Raw genomic sequence first — 15,146 nt, 5'->3', positions numbered from 1 at the left:
AAATCAACCCTTTTTCCGGGTCTCACTAATTAGAAACAAGAAGCGCCAAGAAGCGACAAGAAGAAGAATTTTAGCGTCAAGAAGCGACAAGAAGAATAATTTTAGCGACAAGAAGCTATTTAGCGACAAGAAAACATAAATATGCATTTAGTCTTTTTTAATATACGGGCAATGAATTGATAATTTTTAATATTATATTGATAGAATCAGGGTAAACGTAATACTTACAGCTGTTATACATAATAAAATATCATGTAAATCAATGTAGAAACTGAATATAGATCTATGTTTCATTTTTTTCTCTATCAATATTAAAAGAGGGACGAAAGATACCAAAGGGACAGTCAAACTCATAAATCTAAAACAAACTGACAACGCCATAGCTAGCCTAAAAATAAAAAAGACAAACAGAAAAACAATAGTACACACGACACAACATAGAAAACTAAAGAATAAACAACATTCTTTTATGAGGAAGGGATAACTTTCTTGTCATCAAAATTGTTTTCTCTTGCCGTCTTTTAATATTTATTTGGAATAAGTAATTTTAATTAAAAAAAAATATGTTTTCTTGTCGCTAAAATGTTTCTTGTCGCTTCTTGTCGCTAATATTATTCTTCTTGTCGCTTCTTGACGCTTCTTGTCGCTAAAATTCTTCTTGTCGCTAATTAGTGAGACCGCTTTTTCCGGATGTGGTTGGACGTTTACCTTATTGAAAGAACTTCCTGTTTAGGATTTTGACAGCATGGCAAAGGCGACGGTTTTGCAGAATTTGTACGCAGAATTAAACAAATATAAGAACAACCAGGAGTATGATCGAGCTCTCAAGATAGTTAACAAAAGTAATCTTCAAAAATGTTACTGATTTTCGCCTCTCCAAAAATTTTAGTGAACTAAAGTTTCCCCTTGGAAATATGTTTGTCTTTTTTTGACAGCTGCTCATGATTTCGGAGTGTAAACAAAAAAAATGCATTTTATGTCTGTAAAAGGTAATATAATTCTTATAGTTTTAAAAAGAAAGATAACCTTTAAAAGTAACATTTTTTCTTTATTTTGGTAAGACTTTCCCTAAAAAAATATGTTGTTTTTTGGTGTGTTTTTTAAGCTGCTTCTGACCAAGGCTAGCTGCGAAACCTTAGCTCATAAATGCTTATGATATTCATTTACCATATGCAGACCATAGAGCTACAGATTTTTCCTATTTCAAAATGTTCACAATTGCAACCCAGGTTCATGTTGCACTTATTTCCCAAATATTTATTGTTTATTGTCCATGCAAAGCTTGTCAATATATCTAGTTCATTTCTTTACATATTTTTCTAGGATATGATGTCGTATACCTATAATGTTTGAATATTCATTTCCTTAACACTATCATCTAAGGCCAACTAAATTTAATTAGTAGATTTTCATCCAATTTTTTCAAAAAAATGGGGCGGGTGGGAGGATTTTATTTTTTACTCAATATCAAACCATCTTGTGACGTTTCCTTCATATATGCAAGAGTATAAGCTTCTAGCATGTATATACACGTACAAGGAATCGTACATAATTTTTCAAATTAATATCTCTGATTGGCAAACACTGTTCTACATGTATTGGGGCAGAGGTTGTTTGCTGTTTCTCAACAAAAAAAGAATAGCCATGGATAAATCTACAAAATGTTTTCTAATCATAGAAATTTGTGTCATGCCGCAGCGATTTGCATTCTTGGAACAGCTTATTAATCGTAACCCGAATATTTTATGCCCTTCCCGTAATCAATCTCTATTCTCGGTAGATGATGTTGTCATCATAGATCTGTAGAGTTATTCTAAATTACTCGAAGAAATACGAAAAATGATAATTGAAACAGGAAGTTTTGAAAGAAACGAAATCATTGACGTTTACCGGTAACGGAAATTAACAAAATCCGGAAATCGTAAATTTTTCAAATTAAAAAAAATCTGGGCGGGACGATTTCAGAGGGGCGGGCGGGGATAAAAATCTATCAATTAATTTTAATTGGCCTAATTATCTAATTATTTTCCATTTGTATACATTCTATGCCTATTTTGTTCATCCATGTTGAATCTCGCCATGAAGTAATTATCATAATTATGTCAATGAATTGATAGCCCACATGAAACACACAGTAGGCAGTGGATTTTGCTAGTTCTTAATGAAAACACTGCTTACATAATTTATTTAGTTAATACATTTTTTAATGAGAAATAATCTTGAACAGTGAAAGTTAGTAATTTCTGACAATTTTGTAACTATTAGTAAAAATTTAAATTTTATCTGTTTTTATTTTTTTGTGTTTCAGTTTTGCAAGAAGACAGTACAGATGCAACAGCATTTCATTGCAAAATTGTTTGCCTAATAAAAGAGGATAAATTTGACCAAGCATTAACATCAATAAACAAAGCAAAAGATCTTTCCAGGTAAATATGTAAAAGTAATCTGTAAATCATGTTTTGTCAACTGCAAGTTCTCAAATGGCAAACATAAAATAAAAATTTGGCTATTAGCCAAAGAGGGGAAACAATACAAAAAGTAGTACATCTGTTTAAAAGTAAATTTATATAGCTTGATGCAAGATTTTTTTTTAGGTACTGTGGTGCATTTTCATTGATCTATGGACAGAATGGTATGAAAGGTCCAGTGGATATTGTTTGCCTTAAATAAGTGGAGAATACAGGCTTTTTCCCCTGAAGAAGAATCCCAATTTGAAAAAAATGGCTTAAGATTATTCCCAAAAAGACAACTTTTTTCCCAAACAGTGCAGTCTCAGTAGTAATTAATTGTGCATGCATGCAAAAACACTAATTTTCACGCCTAAAATGACTATATGTGCAGATTTGAGGGTCTATTTATGTATCATTACTGATAAAAAAAAGGCAGAAAAGGGTCTTATTTCAATGCAGGGTTTGACACTAGAAAGGGGGTCTGTAAAATGAAATTTCAGGCAAATTAATGGTTTATTCTAAATTTCCCAATTTGATGAAAATTACGCATATTTTCCCTATAAAAAAGGGTAGAGGTAGTTTTAAAAAAACAACAATATCACTGAAGGTCAGATGGCATAATATCTTGTGGTAATAAAACTGAAGGATTGAATTGTAAAATCAGGAATTAAACATGAACATTTTGCTGCATTCTTATTTTTCTAGCTGTTCACATGTAAATCATTTCAGTCAGTTATTGGTTTTTATTTGGATATTTTTGTATTCCATTCAAAAAGAGAATAACATTTAAATTGCTAAACCTTTTATAATTTCAGTGGGTTACATTTTGAGAAGGCTTACTGTCAATACAGATTAAATAGAACAAAGGAAGCATTAACAACATTGAGAAGTGTAGATAAACCAGACACAAGAGTGAAAGAACTTCTTTCTCAAGTGGTGAGTTGTCAATCATAAGTGTAGAAAAACCACACAAGAGTAAAAGAACTTCTTTCTCAAGTAGTAAGTTGTCATTAAAAAGAACTTCTGACATGTGAAAAAAACAACTCAAGATTCATCAACATCACAGAAATGTTAGCTTTATATTGTTCAACTTTTCCTGGGTTGTATTAAGGGGGTACCTAACACTACAGGGAGATAACTCTGTAATATCAGCTAAACGTTTTAATTATGTTGCCTTGTGAAGGCAATATAAAGCTCCACATTTCAAAATTAGCGTTTGTCAAACTGCTATATAACCAGTGTAATTTTTCTGATAAAACGCTTGGTTCAAATTTTTTTGATTTTTTTATATTTTTGTAAAAGGGTCAAAGTAAATAATTTGTCAACATTTTATGAAAATTAAACGAGCCAAATTAATTTTAGTGAAAGTGTTGGGTACCACCTTAAAAGAACATACTGAAACGTGTTATTACACAGATTGTTTCCTAAGGAAAAAGCTCTGAGGAAATAACTGTAGTTTTAGATTATTAAAAGTTAAACTTTGCCAGGAAAATTCAGACAAATCTTATATTGCCAAAGGACAAACTTCAATTAATGAATGGCTGTTATTTATTTTGAATTTATTGAACCATAAAAATAATTTTTGACTCATCACATTGAATAATCCGCGAAGCGGATTATGTTAAATGTGAAGAGTCAAAAATTAATTTTATGGTTCAATAAATTCAAAATAAATTATTGCCATTCATTATAAATAAATTTCTATCAAAAATAAGGCTCAAAGATGTATATTAATACAAATAACAACGTTCACAGATGTTTGCGTATGAATACACAACATAAGAGTGGGCATGTCGCCATAAAAATTGATAACATTGAAAATAAAGCTAATTATTTAACCAATCAGAAGACAGTAAATACACCAAATTTATTTATTTAATCATAATATTTAAAAAATGCATTTGTAGAGTACTATAGATAAGATCTTCTTAAACTATCGGTTAACCAGTTAATTGGTTGAACAATTAGGCCAGGATTTTTTAATTTGTTGGTTTACGGATCCGCCGACCCGATTTTGCCGATTTCCAGAATAAAAATAAAATTGACTTTTCATGCTTTTTTATTCCCGCCGACCCTAAGAAATGCATTATCCCTGAAAAATAATTAAAATAATTTTTTTTTATGAAATGAAATGCATTAATCACTAACAAAATTGATAACACTTGCTGTTGTGAAAAAATAAAACTTCCAGTTTACGTTTTTAAATATAGACAAATCAATTATCATAATAACTGACCTTGAAATGTTGTTTGCACAAATAATTTTGCGGAACGAAACTTGTGTTTAAAACCAATTACACAATAAGTTTGTTTCCCTTATTTGTCATCAGTCCGTAAGATGCACCATCTCATAGAAATAGACTTGTCCAAATGTGGATAGGTTGAAGGCATCAAGTTGAAGTATTGAATATTAACAAATCATTTGGAATTTTCTTGTTTCATAGATAATAAAAAAATTATCGTCCATTTGGATAAAAACACGGGAATGCGAGACAACAGATTGACCCGATAATCTCGTTTTTCCAATGGACAAGTCTATTAGGTTTTTGACATGTGTGTTGAAACTTATTTTCGTACGACGTTTTTACATTTTTTTTCTTTATCAGTTTTCGTGCTTGAAGATCATTATTCTGGAATTGATTAAGAGCTACGTGAATCTATTTTTCTTATTTCTGAAATGACGATTTAATTTCATCTTTGTCCGTGCACCCTCCTTTTTTTTTTTACTGTAAATTATTAGACAATGTCATGCGATGTTTATAACAGCTGAGCAATAATATTTCATTGAACTAAAATTTAAGAAATGATGATAAAATGGCATAACAAACATATTGTTAGAAAGGTGAAATATATATTGATTTTGCATATTTTTCTGTCTTCAAAGATGGTTTTTTTCTTTCTTTTCCCGACCGACCGACCCGACTTTTTCATGGGGAAAATCCGTAAACCAACAAATTAAAAAACCGTGGCCTTATCCAAGTAACCAGTTAGTCCAAACTGTTGATTTGACAACACAAGTTATTTGTCATTGATCTTATTGACATATGTATTTTGTTTGTTTTAGTTATACAGATTAGAGCAGTATGAAGAATGTTACAACTTATATAGAGACATCATTAAATCAACAGAGGTAAGTGGCAAAGTTGTGTGGGTTTCTGTTTTTTTTTAACCTTTTTTGTTTTTTTAGGAAGTAAATATTGATACACTATTTTTAAAAAGACAAGGAGAAATATTTCATTTTAAATTGACTCATAAGATCGTATCTTGTTTCTTTCTTAAAATTCCTGATTTATCCAAAATATCTCTGAGTTATCGTAATCTAAAAGTTTTGATTGGAAAATCATTTACAATCAAGGTTGGGCGGTAAATACCACCCCCGGTATTTACCAGTGGTATTTACCGGTATTTGCCGCCCCGGACAATACTCCCCAAGTGGTCAATACTGGCAAATACTGGTCAATTGAAATTTTCATGGTTGTTTCTACTATTAAATGAAGTAAAATCTTGATAAAAGTCAATATAATGTGTCAGCTTATAAAGGTAATGAATTTGATATGTTTTATTCATTTATAACACTTATTCTTACTACTGATTTAAAATTTAGTTTTTATGAATTATGATATTGCATACTTAAGATATATATATGTAGGACTCAAATCTATGGTGGGTTCCAAATCTATGGCAGATTCCTAATCTATGGTAAATCTGACGTCATGCCATCCCAAATCTATGGCAAGTTCTGTAATTTCCTAATCTATGGCGGATTTATGTTATTTCCAAATCTATGGCAAGTTTTGTGCAAATGGAAAACAATGCAGTACATTTTCGACCAATTACTTGTCTTAAGCAAGTGGAAATATACGACTACGGGAGCATGTGTATAAACATTTGTGAAATATACATTCCGTAATGGTCGACCAAAAAAAAAATCATGAAGAAAAATTTATATGCCTTGATACAGACTTCAAGATTAAAATGATGTGCTCTGTAAAAAATAAACATTTTTAAATCTGTGCATGGTAACTGTTTAATAATTCATTTAATCAACTAATAAGACCTTTAAAAAACAAGAAGGCCGCTTTTTATAAAAAAATAAATAAAAAAGTAACAAATAAAGATAAACAGTTTGAATTTTCAAATAATATTTATTTCAGCGATATCGTTAATTATCATACATCTTTTTTATTTGATCACAATTTAAATCAAATTTGTATCCGGTAATTTTTCATTTCACTTTATAAACTTTGCCAGCCGTAGACAGTAAACTACTACTAAATAGATATAGGATGATGTGGTATGAGTGCCATTGAGACAACTCTCCATCCAAGTAACAATTTCTAACAGTAAACCATTATAGGTCAAGGTACGGCCTTCAACAGGGAGCCTTGACTCACACCGAACAGCAAGCTATAAAGGGCCCCAAAAACTCTTTTTTTCTAAAATATGCAGTACTAAAAATAGCGGTGCCATAATTCATCGCGGCATTCGGCCAGTACAGCACATTTTGTCCATCTTCAGGGTTAATATGTCACATCTTCCTTTAAACTACCTGCAAATTGTTGTCAAGGAAATATCTTCATCTTGAATGGTGTTAAAAACTATATGGGTTCCGCCATCGTTAGCGGCGGCGAAGATGAAATATGGCGTTATTCAATTGTGACGTTATATGTTACTCTTTCCCCCAGATGTGCCATAGATTTGGAGAAAACAAAAATCTGCCATAGATTTGAGTTGTTTGGCGTTTGTAACGTCACATTTGCCATAGATTAGGAATCTGCCATAGATTTGGAACCCGCCATAGATTTGAGTCCTACATATATATATACAAATTTATATTTTATTTCAACATGTTTAAATCAATATATTTTTATTCAAAATGTATGATTTTACAGGTAATTAAAATTAAAGGTAAATAAAACTACAGGTAAATGAAGTTACATGGGTCTTTTTACCTATCACCTGGCATTGCTAGGTGTGAAAATTAAATTACTAAAACAACAGCCTTCAATAAAAGTTGACAGTACATGGGTTGAAAGTAATAAAATTGATATATGAAGACTCCCTTAAACAATAAATTATTTCCTGTTTATAGCTATCTAACTGTGAGATAAAAAAAAACCTTCTTCATGCTGGAAATGAAAATTTGAAGCATGAACAAAAAGTTTTTATCTTTTACTATAATATTATGTACACATTAATCAATGTAGATCCCTGTTTGAAATAACATTAGAATTAGAAATGAAAGCATTAAAAATGGTTTGAACACTTTCTATATAAATTAATTATTAATTGTAATTATAATTGACCAAGTAGATAGTAGTTTTTATAGTAATGACCACTCAAAATTTCAATCGACCAGTATTTGCCTGTATTTCCCAGTATTTGCCAGTATTTCCCGGTAAATACCGGTATTTACCACTGGCATGGTCAATACTAGTATTGACCGCTTTTTTGCCAACCTTGTTTACAATGTATGATTTAAGTAACTGTTGAACATTAAAGTTTTGAATTGCTTTTGTCAAATTGTACTCAATAATGAATCAAATACTACTTTTACTATAGAATTATAACACAGACAGGGAGGTATGCTTTAACTATTTTGTTACCCACTTTCCAAGTTTTTCATCCTGTTAATGTAAAATATTTTCTCTTGTTATATTCATCTAAGAATGCTCTGATTACAGGATGATTTTGAAGAAGAGAGACAAACAAATTTGTCAGCTGTGGTTTCTTCCTTACAGCTGTGGGACAAGAAAGATGTAGTAAGTTAAAACATTATCTCATTATTTATATGATTTACATTTACATATAAATATTTTGATATGAGCGTCACTGACGAGTCTTATGTAGATGAAACGCGCATCTGGCGTAGTAAATTATAATCCTCATACCTTTGATAACTATTTACACTTTGTCTGATTATTTACACTTTGTCTGATTATATGGAAATGTTTCTTTGTAATTTAACAACAGTTGAATGGTAAAAAAAAAACATTATGGTTTTTTTTTATTTCAGGGGAATCCTGAGTTTGATGAGAGTTCATATGAGATTTGTTACAACAATGCATGCTACTTTATTGGAAAAGAAGACTGGACAAACGCAGAGAAGAAATTGAGGAAAGCAGAAAGTAAGGCTTTAGAGTTATCCCCCTTTGTGCAAATTTTAAATGAAATTCAGTTTAATTCTCAAATTATTACTTCATTTTTATTTCTAAGCCTTTAGATGTCAAAGCATTAATTAACCCCATATTTCTACCATTTTCACCCAAGATAAAGTTTTGCTGAAGTGATGGCTTCCCAATTGTTTAGAGAGTTTTTATATTTAATCAGTATATTGTTAACATTCATTTTGTTTTGTTTAGAAATGTCATGACAAAGTCTTGGAAACAACTACAAATATTTTATCTTTAAGTCAGTTTATTATATAAATCATTTTAGAGTTACTAATTAACACTTGATATTTACATTTAGTTTTTTGCAAGAAAAGTTTTGAGGATGAATCGGATGTTACAGAAGAGGAGATAGAAGAGGAATTGGGAATTATAAGGTAGAGTAAATAGAGGAATTGGGAATTATAAGGTAGAGTAAATAGAGGAATTGGGAATTATAAGGTATAGTAAATAGAGGAATTGGGAATTATAAGGTATAGTAAATAGAGGAATTGGGAATTATAAGGTAGAGTAAATAGAGGAATTGGGAATTATAGGGTAGAGTAAATAGAGGAATTGGGAATTATAAGGTATAGTAAATAGAGGAATTGGGAATTATAAGGTAGAGTAAATAGAGGAATTGGGAATTATAAGGTAGAGTAAATAGAGGAATTGGGAATTATAAGGTAGAGTAAATAGAGGAATTGGGAATTATAAGGTATAGTAAATAGAGGAATTGGGAATTATAAGATAGAGTAAATAGAGGAATTGGGAATTATAGGGTAGAGTAAATAGAGGAATTGGGAATTATAAGGTATAGTAAATAGAGGAATTGGGAATTATAAGATAGAGTAAATAGAGGAATTGGGAATTATAGGGTAGAGTAAATAGAGGAATTGGGAATTATAAGGTATAGTAAATAGAGAAATTGGGAATTATAAGGTAGAGTAAATAGAGGAATTGGGAATTATAGGGTAGAGTAAATAGAGGAATTGGGAATTATAAGGTATAGTAAATAGAGAAATTGGGAATTATTAGGTATTGTAAATACTAGATGATTATTTTCTGGTTGGAATTAATTATAAGAAATTAAAATGATACATTTAAATTTTATTGATATAGGATAAAATAATTAAAATTTGATAGTTAAACATTTAATGTTATCAAAGATTACAAAATATAAGTACCAGTTCTCAATAGCAGTCAGGAAGAAAGTCTGTAAATAGTTTGGTTAAAAAAATCATGACTATAAAAATAAGGAGATGTGGTATAATAGCAAATGAGATAACTATCTCCCACTGATCATAGAAACTATAGAGCCTTAAACTAGAAGCAAAACCCAAACTTTAGTAAGATATAAAATTCCCAGGCAAATATAATACAATTAAAAAGAGAATACTCAGGACTTTATTGATGCTGAAACAACAATAAAAAAGCAACCAACCACTAAATTACATGAGACTGAATTTATAACAGTTATTAAGTAATAAGAGTTTGTTTTCTATTATAGAGTCCAGTTAGCCTACGTGCTACAGAAACAAGGACGTAAAGATGAAGCTGTCAAATTAAACAATCAAGTCACTAAGAATAAGTAAGTTTTTACTGCTCATGAGCTATTATTGTGTTTAATTAGACATTTAGAAACAATAGAATTCAAGTTAATATCACTAGCCACTTGAACAAATTACTGTGAAATACAGTGGTTGCAGGTGATTTAAGATGGACAAATTCTTTCACAACAATTTCAAATGATATACCAGTATTGTTTTTACTTGTATTGCATACATGTATATGAGGGCCTCAGGGAAGATTAGTAATTGTAACTAACTGTGTTTACCCTCTTTAAGTAAAGAATTTATTATTATTATTATTATAGTGAATAACAGTAAGATAGTTGAGAGTGAAATGGACCACTTTCTTTAAATTTCAATACAGTTTTGTTATCTTGGGTTTTATTCTGTATCACAAATTATTGTGTTCTTTCAGGAAACAGAGTAGACATAAATGAACCAGGTAACACTGGTAAAATCAACAGTAATTGTTTCTGTTAAGATCTGCCCTTTGCTTTATAACTATGTTAAATTGCCATGTAAAAATCGATTTAAGTATGGAAATATGGAGGCAGATTTTGTGAAAAACTGCTATGCATAAAACTTTAATTAATTGTTCCATAATCTATCTATACCTCACAACAAAAATGCATCACTACCCACGATATTAACAACATATTCCTGACTCCTTATGTAATATTTTGTTTGATTTCAGACCTTCAGATATGGCTGTGATGGCAGTGTTATCCAATAACATCATCACTCTTAATAAGGTTAGTAAATAGCACATAAAAAATGTTGTAAATTCGTAAAAATTCTTTGACAAAAATTAATTAGAAGTTTAAAACAGAAAATTATAGAAATGAGACATTCACAGTCTTCAGGATTTTGTATTTATTACCAAAGTTAGGACTTGGTATCTATAATAGCAACAAAAACTTGTTGTGAAGTTGTTATAGTAATAAAAGACAGAAATGGATAAAATAAGATTATGGATATAACCAGTATATATTTAAGTGTGCACCATGTTCAGATTGTTGTCATTTATCTTTTTAACAGGACCAGAATGTATTTGATTCTAAGAAGAGAATGAAAACAGCCAAAGCAGATGGTTTGAAACATAAACTAACAGCTGCACAGCAGAGATGTATCAGTTTGAATGAAGGCTTATTACATATGTACACAAACCAGGTAATATATCTATGAAAATCATTCTTGTCCTCTTTATTGTATTTCATGGGACAGTACATATGTAATATAAATGTATAATTTTGTAATACCCATCATCAGATAAACAAGAGTCTGAAAGTTTGTACCCAGAATATACAGGACCATAAAAGATACCAAAACTGGAAAGGGTCAGAAAAAAAACCTATAAAATAAAAACATTTATAGGCTACAATAAAAAAGGCATTTTAAAATCACAAGTTATAGTTAAGTGCCTGTTAAATATGTACAAAAAAATGAGATTCTGATACATTTTAAGATTGAAAATTGATGTTTAACTCGAAATGTAATTTTACACAGCCTAGGTCCATGTCAAGGTTGTGTGATAGCTTTAATCTTATTCCTAAGGAATTTGTTAAAAGAATTGACCTCTATATTAAACATATGCTAAAATTCAACATTATGTATTTACAGAGTAACCAGTGTCACAATTTAGCCCAGAAGTTGATGAAGGAGTACCCTGATATTGATACACCAGTGCTGATTGAAGCTGCCCAGTATGTCAAGGACAAAGATACCACCAAAGCCATTGACGTTTTGAAGGTAAGTACTGTCAATTTACAGGAATGTGTATACAGGCAAATGCATGCATTAGCAGAGATTTTTAATTATAGACTTGGAGGCCATATATGTTTATAACTTATGTAACAATTTCAATAAGAGAAATTTACATGTAAAAGAACAAATCCAAGCCAGTAGCTGTTGATTATCTGTGTTTAAAGATATAATTTATATATGATATCAGAGCTTTGATATGACCAAACATGTACATTTCATAGATGTTCTTACTGTTCATGTCTTGAAATACAGGAAATTGTAATAAGAAATAAAAAGTTAAATCATTTGCAGTTGTCATATCTAATCTTCTTATTTTTACATTGTTGTTTGCATCAAATTTTGTATACTAATAAGATGATATCTTTGCAATGATCCATAATATTGTAAGAGATATTTTGTATTTCAGGCTTATGAGCAATCTCACCAATCCAGATCAGTTAGTATAAAGATGGTGATGGCACAGATATATCTCTCACAAGGTCATGTATATGATGCCTGTGACACGCTGAAGACAATGGGAGACTTACAGTATAAACCTGGTGTGGTAAGTCTCATTAGTATAGATCTCATACAGTTGTTATCCTTTTGTTTGATGTGTTTGAGCTTTTGATTTTACCATTTGATTAGGGACTGTCAGCTGGTACATGATTGAAGGTGAATAGTGATATAGCAGTTTTGATTTGCATACTTAATTGCTAAACCTCACTTTAAATCTTTCTTAAGGATAAATGAACAAAAAGAACTTTCAACAATTGAAATGGAAGTATTTTTTTGTATCCCTATACAATGATAGTTTGACTTTTTAATTTTATATCTTGAAACATATTTTAGGTCTCTGCCATGGTCACATTGTACTTGGGACAAGAGGACAGGGAACAAGCTTCTAAAGTTCTTACACAGGCTATAACATGGTACAAGAAAAATCAGGTAGGTTTTTAAAAAAGATGAATCTTAAGTTATAGAATGGTAAGTCTGGCTATTGCATGGTTACAAGAGAAAAGTATCAACAGATATACAACCAAAAGGACCATGGTACAAGAAAATTACAGTAAAGATATTGTGGATTTTTTGTCATTTATTAGACTCTATTTTTTGTTGTTGTTCATTTTGTAGGTATGTAAATGTAGATTAACAAGAATTTAAAATGTTCTATTAAATGTAAAGTAATGTTGTATTTGACAGACAATTTATGTAATGAATACCCTTGAGAAAAAGACAGAGGGCGTTACAAAATATGTGATTTCCTTAATAACTGAAAAATCACATGTTCTTAGGGCATTTTTCTTGATTATTCTTTTACAAAAGTTGACATACTTTGCAAGAGCTAATAGAAAATGACTCTTGAAAAGGGGATGGAGGTGTTTTTAGGTAAATTTTAATGATTTTCAGATAATTATTTTTCTAGTACAATCATCTGTAGATGTGTGAACAACATTTGTCATAGAAAACATATTCTGCTTGTGAGACATTTCTTACATGCCAACTGGGTGTTAAGTAGGAAGGTGCTAAACTTTAATTATCATTTCAACACAAGATGACATATGAGAAGAGTCATTATTTAGCCCATGAAGTTGTAAAAATAAAACAAAATTGAGTCCTTTTCTAAATTGTGTTAATTTAATTGATAAATAAGGTGCTAAAGGTCACCATTATATCTTAAACATATGGAAATTGTCATGTTCAACCCTAATTGTCTTTTCACAGACTTAGATCAATATAGATATGTTAGCAACAGCTTTACACAAAAATAAATATCAAATCGCAAATGAAATGCATTGCCGTTGCAGTATTAAAATCATGTTTTGCATTAAATGTCATCTTATAATAGTTTGGAATTTATGTAAAATAAATTTCTTTTTTTAAATAAAACAGATCTTGAGGTAGCTTACTACCCTTATCAAACCCTTACAAAAATATATATAATATATAAACTATTTAGTATGGTAATATCAGGTAGCAGGGGAAAGTTTGATGCCTTGGTTTTATTGTGCTTTCTGTTTTTGAGTCATGACTAGAACACTGGTATTATGTTCTAAACTATAAGAAGATGATATTGTATGTATTCGGGTGACAACTTTCTGGTGAATTACTAATCAAGTACACCCTTGTAAATATATCTGCAAAATGGGAAAATAAAAATACACATTTACCCTTGCTGGTCATTGCACAATTGGCATTTAACCCTCTAAATCATTATCTTTGGCTAGATCATTATAGTCCCAGGCATTAAATACAATATTTAAATCGCTCAATCCCTACATGTACCAATTAAGTAAACTATAATTTGAGCAATAATTTTAAAATAAACACATTTACAATATTAACGATTACAAAGTTTAACAGAAGTTACATTTTATAATCTTAAAGAAAGCACTCTCACAAATATATATTATGTTAGAAAATCACTGATGTGATGCTTCATTGTCCATTTCAATGATGTTTTGTTTGTTATTGTTTTTAAACAATATTTCGCTCGAAAATGGTGCAACATATTCATAAAATTGTAAATTGAAGACTTTCAGAAACCATTTAATTGATAATATTGCACAAACATACATAACTATTTTTAAATTATGGTTATAAAGTGACTTTTTTTTCTTTCTGTGAGGGGCATTTTTTAAATATTTTTAATTTAATGAAAGAAGGGGACAATGTTCTATCGTGAAACTATTTTATTGAGTTTCTAATTAGTATTTGATTCCCTGTATTACTCATACTCTTTGACATACTTTATTTGTATTTAATTTATATGATTTACCACACGGAAACTGCCTTGTATTTCATTTGAACTTGTTTATAAATCAATTGATAATTAAATTTCAAGTTTAACAGCAACTTCCTACTTAAAACACAGTTGGGATATCACAGAAACTTTGTTTTGTATGGCATCTGTTGTTCAACCTATGTCTTACGTTGTGACCATTGTTTTCATCACATCCTACATGTCTTACGTTCGATGACGTCTGTTTTCATCACATTTTATGTGTCTTACATCATGACACTGTTATGATCACATCCTACACTTGATGCATATTAATTAGCACTACCTACTCTTAGAACATATGACTTGTGTGTAATTAAGGAAGTAAAATTCTCATGTTTACAACTTTTCATTGATATTTTGTAATCCGTCTAACTTTATGATAGGGTATTTTGTAAAATAAATGTCTGTTATTCGCTATACTTTAAAACATTTGAAGAAAAAAATTATCT

At 30.1% G+C, this 15,146-nt stretch overlaps 2 protein-coding genes across 4 annotated transcripts in view; one reads left to right on the top strand and one right to left on the bottom strand.

Moving 5' to 3' along the window:
• Nucleotides 1-15,146, bottom strand: part of LOC139521744 (coiled-coil domain-containing protein 172-like) — a 388,671-nt gene that overhangs the window by 128,008 nt on the left and 245,517 nt on the right. The gene's annotated exons all lie outside the window — the stretch shown is intronic.
• The window catches only part of LOC139521737 (signal recognition particle subunit SRP72-like), a 38,180-nt gene continuing 23,695 nt past the window's right edge, over nt 662-15,146 (top strand). For 2 of the 3 annotated variants that reach the window (XR_011664058.1, XR_011664057.1), the window contains exons 1-13: nt 683-842; nt 2,309-2,426; nt 3,266-3,386; nt 5,514-5,579; nt 8,134-8,211; nt 8,466-8,577; nt 8,921-8,996; nt 10,109-10,189; nt 10,864-10,921; nt 11,208-11,339; nt 11,790-11,918; nt 12,340-12,477; nt 12,765-12,860. Coding sequence is in view for 1 of the 3 variants with exons in the window: in XM_071315301.1 (XP_071171402.1) it covers nt 746-842; nt 2,309-2,426; nt 3,266-3,386; nt 5,514-5,579; nt 8,134-8,211; nt 8,466-8,577; nt 8,921-8,996; nt 10,109-10,189; nt 10,864-10,921; nt 11,208-11,339; nt 11,790-11,918; nt 12,340-12,477; nt 12,765-12,860 (1,302 nt within the window). In the remaining 2 variants the exon portion in view is untranslated. Of the gene's footprint in view, nt 843-2,308; nt 2,427-3,265; nt 3,387-5,513; nt 5,580-8,133; nt 8,212-8,465; nt 8,578-8,920; nt 8,997-10,108; nt 10,190-10,863; nt 10,922-11,207; nt 11,340-11,789; nt 11,919-12,339; nt 12,478-12,764; nt 12,861-15,146 lie in introns of all 3 variants that reach the window. The other variant, XM_071315301.1, reaches the window with a different exon arrangement.

This window comes from Mytilus edulis, chromosome 4 (assembly GCF_963676685.1).
Source record: "Mytilus edulis chromosome 4, xbMytEdul2.2, whole genome shotgun sequence".
Classification (NCBI taxonomy): Eukaryota; Metazoa; Mollusca; class Bivalvia; order Mytilida; family Mytilidae; genus Mytilus; species Mytilus edulis.
Note: the sequence above shows the minus strand (reverse complement) of the source record. Positions and strands in the feature narration are given on the sequence as shown.